General features: G+C 36.1%; 1 protein-coding gene across 2 annotated transcripts in view; it reads right to left on the bottom strand.

Moving 5' to 3' along the window:
* Positions 1 to 950: 950 nt before the first annotated feature.
* Positions 951 to 7,444, bottom strand: part of phf14 (PHD finger protein 14) — a 252,389-nt gene continuing 245,895 nt past the window's right edge. The window contains exons 18-19 of one of the 2 annotated variants that reach the window (XR_009512717.1): positions 5,552 to 5,676; positions 951 to 3,690 (exon numbers count right to left, since the gene is read on the bottom strand). Coding sequence is in view for 1 of the 2 variants with exons in the window: in XM_059972616.1 (XP_059828599.1) it covers positions 3,613 to 3,690 (78 nt within the window). In the remaining variant the exon portion in view is untranslated. The remainder of the gene's footprint in view (positions 3,691 to 5,551; positions 5,677 to 7,444) is intronic. The other variant, XM_059972616.1, reaches the window with a different exon arrangement.

The following is a 7,444-nucleotide window of genomic DNA, read 5'->3' as shown; positions in this document are numbered from 1 at the left end:
GGGCCTACCAGGATTTGGAGGATTACTTTGCAATGCCCCCCGGCATCATGAGACATGACCACAAGCGTGTCAACACACTTTTGGACAAGCCAGAGGCACCTGCCTGTTCCTTCACCCATGGAACACAGGCCATGAACCGGATGGCTTGTCCTGAGCTTTGCACAGGCTCAGTGCCAGTTCTAGTAAATTCTGGGTGGGCCTGTGTAGGGTAATGTAACACTTGGGAACATATACATAATTCACAACCACTGACATTGAGTTGGGGTTTAAGAGGCTGATCTGACGCAAGGATGTGATAACGTAAAGTTTTCACCGCGCTTTATGTTCTGCATTTGATTGGCAAGAAAAGTAAGTTGTTAACAAAAACTGGCTATTGGTCCATATGATCCTTAAGAATTAGGAAATAGCTCATTGGCAGATTAGATAATCTGGCATGTTTTACAATACTGTGACTGGTAGTTGGTAGCCACATGACGGGTATATATTTAGAGAATAAAACAGAATGTATGTTTTAGGTCAATGCTCTTGATCACAACTGGAAAAATAAGAAAGCAAGTGTGTACTTAAGTCTCAGAGGAAGATTGTGGGAGATATGCCACTGCTGTCTGTAAGGTGTTTGTACGTTCTCCCCATGACTGAATGGGGTGCCCCTGGGTGCTCCAGCTGGTAGGTTAATTGGGCACTGTAAATTGTCCTGTGTTCGGGCTAGGTTTAAATTTAGAGACTGTTGGGTGGCACAGCTCAAAAGGCCGTAAGGGCCAATTCCACACAGTATCTTGATCAATAAATATGGAGAAAACAATGGGAATGCCATTGTTAAGGACCTTCAGCTCCCAGGACATGCCCTTTTCTCACTGTTACCACCAGATAAGAGATACAGAAGGCACACAGTCAGCAATTCAGGAACAATTCCCCTCTGTCATCCCATTCCCAAATGGAACATTGAAACTTTGGACACAAACCTCACTTTTTTTTAATACACAGTATTTCTGTTTTTGCACATTTTAAAATTTATTCAATATACAGAATTGATTTACTTGTTTATTTATTATGTTTTATTTTATTTAATATTTTTTTCTCTCTCTGCTAGATCATGTATTGCATTGAACTGCTGCTGCTAAGTTAACAAATTTCACGTCACATGCTCGTGATAATAAACCTGATTCTGATGGTGTGGAGACCATGATTGTCCAGGTGATACAACAGGATGCACTGAAAATAATTGTGTCACCTGGACAATCTTGGTCTCTTCCTCGGCCTTCCTTTTGTTCTCTCTGCCTGGCTCACCTCTTCAATTACAATATGCTTGCTTTCTAACTTCTCCAGTTCTGATCAAGGGTTATTCATTTGAAATGTTACCGGTTTCTACTTCCCTAGGTGCTGCCTGGCCTGTTAAGTAATTCCTTTTGCTTTTCATTCAGATATCTAACATCCACGTAAACAAATGGAGGCTAAATTTATGCACTGCACCTAAGAACAAATTCATTCAGTACTTATTTTTTTTTCGGTTGTGGGCATCACTAAGAAGACAAGCATTTATTGTTTATTTTAGGTTTCCTTGAGAAGGCAGCTGTTGGTATTACACACTTGAAATTACTTGCACCGTCCTTTTAAATGAGAAGGTCCAGGACTTTAATCCAGTGACAATAGATGAACAAAAACTGTGTGTCCAATTCAGCATGGTGTGTGCCTTGGAAGGGAACTTGTGGGTAGTAGTTTATTATACTTCTGCTGCTTTTGCAAACTAAATTGGTGGGAGGTTACAGGTTTGGATTAGGTAGCTAAACTTTGGGTTGTAGTCCACTGTAGCTGGAGGGATTATATGTGAATGGGTTGACTTCAAATGTACCGATGTGGCCACAGTAGCATCAAAACTGCCCGACAAATCAGTGGCACCAGACTACCTGCCATCAGGGACATGTAAGCAGAAAGATGCTGAGAGAGGGCCAGTAACATCATGAAGGACCCCACCCAACCTGCTAATGGACTGTTTGATCCACTTTCATCAGAGAGGAGGCTACATATCATCCACATTCATAAAGTTACTTTCCCCAAGCAGTAAGGTTAATCAACACCTCCACATCCCCAACTACCACTACTTTTTCATTTCCTGTCAGTCAGTTCATGTACAGACTCTACTGTGCCTAGCATCGCTTTGTGGACATACAATCCATGCATATAAGCTATCTTATTTATTTATATTTATTGTGTTCTCTTATTATTTTAACGTTCTTTATCTTACTGTGTACTTCTGCGCTGCATCAAATCCCGAATAACAATTATTTCGTGAACCTTTACGCTTGTGTACTGGAAATGACATTAAACAATCTTGAATCTTGAAACATTGCATATGTGCTTTGCAAGCATAGGAGAACTTTGGGGATTTTATAAAGCAGTCTCTGCATTGTGAGTAGGCACAACAGTTAGTTAAATGTGGGATAGACCTTTACTCATTTTTCCAGTGATAGTTTATCCTGTCAGCACAAAGAAGTGAATGTTTAATGAGGAAGGAAGATCCATGCTAGATAAGTATGGATTTGTTCCTCTGGTGGTAATAAGCACTAAAATTAGTGATAACTAAAATCTAATTTATTATTTCAACCAAGTTGCAATTTTCTTTTAAAATTAAATATAAACTTATAAATTGCAGTATGAATACTCATCTGCCATTCAAAGTATATATACATTTTGCAAGCGTGTACAATAAGTTAACATCAGAACATAGTTTGATCCGAACCAAAATAAGCAAAATTATTTAGATGAAAATTTGTGTATGGTTGTCACGGAAACTTCTGGGAACTGGGCCTTTAACAGGAATGGATATTTGTTGCACTGGGCTTCACCTGCAGCAGGGATCTGGCCTCTTATTGGATAACTGCACCTAGATATTATCTACAGGGAAGAGGTAATTTCAAGGACAGACAACAGCGTAGTTTAGCTGCCTCCACATCCAAGTTTGGCACCCAATTTAGACCTTTTGCTGTTGGTAAAATGTGGTTTCTAATGAGGCAGTTCTGCACTTTCAGTGAGTTTTAAATTTCAAAACAAACTTTTTAATTTCATTTTAATGGCATAATTTTAATCTGAACCCATGATTGTATTCGATTTATTAGCATTGTACAGATCCAAAATTAAAATTTCACAGAGAATTTGGACTGAGTTATCTCCTGCCAAAACATCAGGTCTGATGAGTCCTCAAAAGCAAAGTACTGAACTTCTACGACAACAGAACAAGTCATGGCTTCTTCTGAAAATCTACTGCACTAACTGCTTTAATTTCTTTAATGATTTTAATTCTGTTACAGTCACATAGGGAATTTGATACTTTATAAAAAGAGATATCTGAGCAAGAAATATTCACTCATGGATCTGAGATTGAGAAGTACAGATAAACAACTGCTAAAATTGAAATATCAATGAAGGATTATCTATATACATACACGCAACATTTTATTAAAAAAGTTAGGGAGGTATATATAACAGGTTTACAGACAAAGAACTAACTGACAACTTAACAGCTGTAATGTAAGACAAAACAGAAACGCTTTCTAAGAGTTGATCTGAAATTGAGACATGTATCAACTTTATTTTCTCTATGAAGTCATTCGGTCCTTATTCATTTACTGGGGCGAAGTCATTTTCTTCTTCCACTTCTTCTTCATCATCATCCTCCAGCTCTTCTTCATCTTCCTGTGAAACAGATGTTGACTTTTAAGATGAAGCATTATTTCTTCATTAATCCCAGACAATCGTAATAAAGTTGCTTAATGTTTACAGTAACCTCTGATATAACCTCTTTTCATTTCTAAAACAATATCTGCATTAAATCAATTTTCATTATTTTAATGCTGTAATACTTGGGTATCACTTATATCTTTAAATACGATATATTGATCTAACATGTTAGCATCCTGAGGAACCTTCTTTTTAATTTCTCTTTTGATGATTGTCACAATGTAATCAAAAGATAATTTCCTTGATTAATTCAATGTTGATTCGAAAAGATATTCAAGATATTGAAAATAAGGTTTATAAAAGTATTAATTATCTCAAACTAATAACACCAAATTGATGCAGTGATACAAAATGTTCTTTTACTCAGTTATTTCAGTCAATTGAAGTAACTATAAACCTTACTTCACAAGCATTTTATGTCTCTGCATTTTATGCTCTCTATCCCAAAGCTTCCTGACAAGTCTGTCAATTTTCCAATTACTAGCAGCACCATATGTTATCTGAAGTTTGATCAAGTCTATCATAGGAAAAAAAAATCATGTCAGACAGCAGTACGCTGGTGATCTACCATAACCCCTATTTAAGGAATCCTGCCTGCCAGTCTTTGCAGAGTCACAGTATGCCAATCGTTTAAATGAATTAGTGTCAGTACATTCTTTAGCATGATTAGTTCAATAGGTGGTACTGCATTCAATTTTAAGAAAGAAGCTGTAATTATGACACCAGCAGCAACCAATTTTCAATAAATTTTGAAATACTTTTGTTTACTCCTGGGCGAGTGTGTATAATGTTGAAAGACGCGAAACACCCGAAGACCCCAGGTTACATCACCGATGATGTGTCCCAGTGCATCACAGGATGTATCTCAGAATCAGAATTTTTTCAAGGATTCAATAAATTGTTGTATGAGACATTAGGAAATGATAGTCAGACGTCAGTGAGACAAATGTTGGAGATTCATCATTCAAGGAACAAGTTCAAAATATCACTGGATCTGTATTTTGCTGATATATTAGACACTTTCAATATTTAAAGTGTAGTACAGAGATAGATGACAATGTGGATACTGTGACATGGCCTCACACAGAGACAGCATATGATAGAAATATCCCTCTGCATTGTACTTATTGTGATAGCTTACTCCTTTCAATGAAGGATATGTGAAAATTCTACTGGATTCAGCAAATGAGTGCATTCCACATTATCCAGCAGCAATGTACACTGTGTGTCAATAATAATGGATGATGGTGGTCTCTTAAAAGATGTAGTGGCATGTGGTAACCTGCTATATGAAATACACTGGCTCAGTAATAAACATGGGACTGTGAACAGTTAAGCCTGGTACCAATTGCTTTTATAGACAGACATAAAATATTTACAATAGATTGCAAATTTTGACACTGCAACTGCAAAGTAGACAGCGGTTTATTATTCAGGGAAAAGGAGACCACGGCTACATGGATCATTTTCATATGACAGGCTCGACAACTTTGACATTTGCTTTGTTAAGAATTGTGAAGCAGCTGTCAAATGAATGCACCCCCTAGGGCTTTATACATTTTACAACAATACCCTCTGTTGTACATCTTTATTGGTTTTCATAAGGGAAGAAATGCGATTGCATGTGGAAAATGCCACCTTAATAATGGCTCTATGAAAGAAAGCTTGGACTGACTAATGACAAAAACGTGGCAGCCACTTGCTTGCTCAAATGCAAATACTCCGCAAGAGAAATTCTTTGTAAATGTTAATTTTGCTGAAGAATTAAGAGGAAGATTTCTAACAGACGTTAATTTTATTAACTTATTTCACTTACTTGTTATGTTACACCTTATTTGTTGTTATGAGGTAAAGGGTTAACACAATAGATTATGATTTCATCCTGATCAATACTCCACCTCTAAAAAGGTGAGGAAGGTAGTAAAATTCAATGCCAATTCCCTAAAATAATAAAAAAACAATGCATGCATCATATATTAGGAAAACCTCTATAATACCACTAGCTCTTTAACAGCTTTGCACTTTAAATTTCCAATCAATCAAATCTGTAATCAGCCTTTCTGGCTTCTGCCCCCTTCAGCTGCAGTTCAGATGAAAGGTCTTCATCCAAAGCATTGACTGTTTATTCCCCTCCATCGATGCTGCCTGACTAGCTCCTCCAACATTTTGTGTGTGTTATCAAGGTTTCCAGCATCTGCAAGATTGCTAAATTATTACTTAATCTGCCATCCACTTTTTGAGTATTCTAAAAAATATTGTGATGATTGTAAAGACATTATAATTGGTATAATATGCAAGGTAGAAATTCCTTGAAAATGTGATCCAAATATTTCAAATAAATTATTAATTTTATACAAGTTCTGAGTGTAATATGTTCAGGTGGGATTATTTATATCAGCATCATCAGTATGCATGGCATTTAAAGTGACACTTCATACATACTAGAATTAGTTTTTAAATATTAAATAGAGCCTACTAAAACTGGATTAAGATCAAGCAAAGACTTCATCAACAATAATACTAAATTGTTTTATTAAAATAAACTGGAGAAAATGCTTCATTTCTATAACTAACAAGAGTTGAAAACATTGATCTTAAAAAGTGCTTTTCTATGCAATTTATTTTTGCCAAGTACAGTATCCCTAATAGTATTAAAAAAAAACTGTCTTTAAAGAAGGTAGTTATTATTTACCAAGAAGGTTGTAATTTCAGATTCATATAAACCCCAAAACAAGTGGAATGCTTTGTGTAATATTGCAAAAAAAATGTAATGACTGGCTCATTTTACAAGAGTGATATAAAACTAAGACTTTATAAAAATGTTCAGATAATGGAGTGGGTAGATAGATAATAGATTCAAGTTTATGTTGAAAACTGAGAAGATGTTTTGGAAGAGTGAAAACGTTTGTGTATACAAACGTTTGTAGAATGAAGATTTAGTGATTCACTTATGTAATATGCAATTACAGATAAACAATAAACAAGCCAAAAAATGGGAACTAGATTAATAGACTGAAAAATCCATGAAATGGAAACTCATTGACTGTTTCAAGCAAGATTTCTTGGAAGTCGGCAGGACTGGCAACAGAGTTTTTGCAAAAACAAATGATTCAAGTAGTTGGTAAAAGCTTAGCCTGTTGTATTGTGTTCTTTAGCTTCCACTAGACTGTGTTCATTATCTCCACAGAATAGTTAACTACCCTTGCTTGACTGGATCCACATTCAAAAATCCAAAATAAAAGATCACACCCTACAATGGCATAGCTGAGAATAGTTAGAAAATGTCTACTGCACTTGTTTTCCCATGGTGGAACTCATGCTCGGTTTAAATAGAAAATTACTAATTCCATTTTCTGTTGCTTTCTAAACATAAAATTCAACATTAAGTATGACCTTGATAATCTCCTTCTACATTAACATAAACAATATCAGAATAATCTGGAAAAAAAAGACTGCAGTTAGTCACCTATATTCCACAAAATAAACCAAACATGCGGACAGTAACATGCTTTTGTCCTTTGCTATCAGATTCCCCCTTCCCCAGCCATGATCTTTTTCACCAATCGACTTCCCAGCTCTTCACTTTCACCCGTCCCGGTTTCACCTATCACCTTGTACTTCTTCCTCCCCTCCCTCACCTCTTACTCCGACTTCTCATCTCTTTACTCCAGTCCTGACGAAGGGTCTTGAACTGAAACATCGACTGTTT

The sequence above is a fragment of the Hypanus sabinus genome, chromosome 6 (genome assembly GCF_030144855.1).
Source record: "Hypanus sabinus isolate sHypSab1 chromosome 6, sHypSab1.hap1, whole genome shotgun sequence".
Classification (NCBI taxonomy): Eukaryota; Metazoa; Chordata; class Chondrichthyes; order Myliobatiformes; family Dasyatidae; genus Hypanus; species Hypanus sabinus.
The sequence above is the reverse complement of the archived record's forward strand: the minus strand, read 5'-3'. Positions and strand labels throughout refer to the sequence as shown.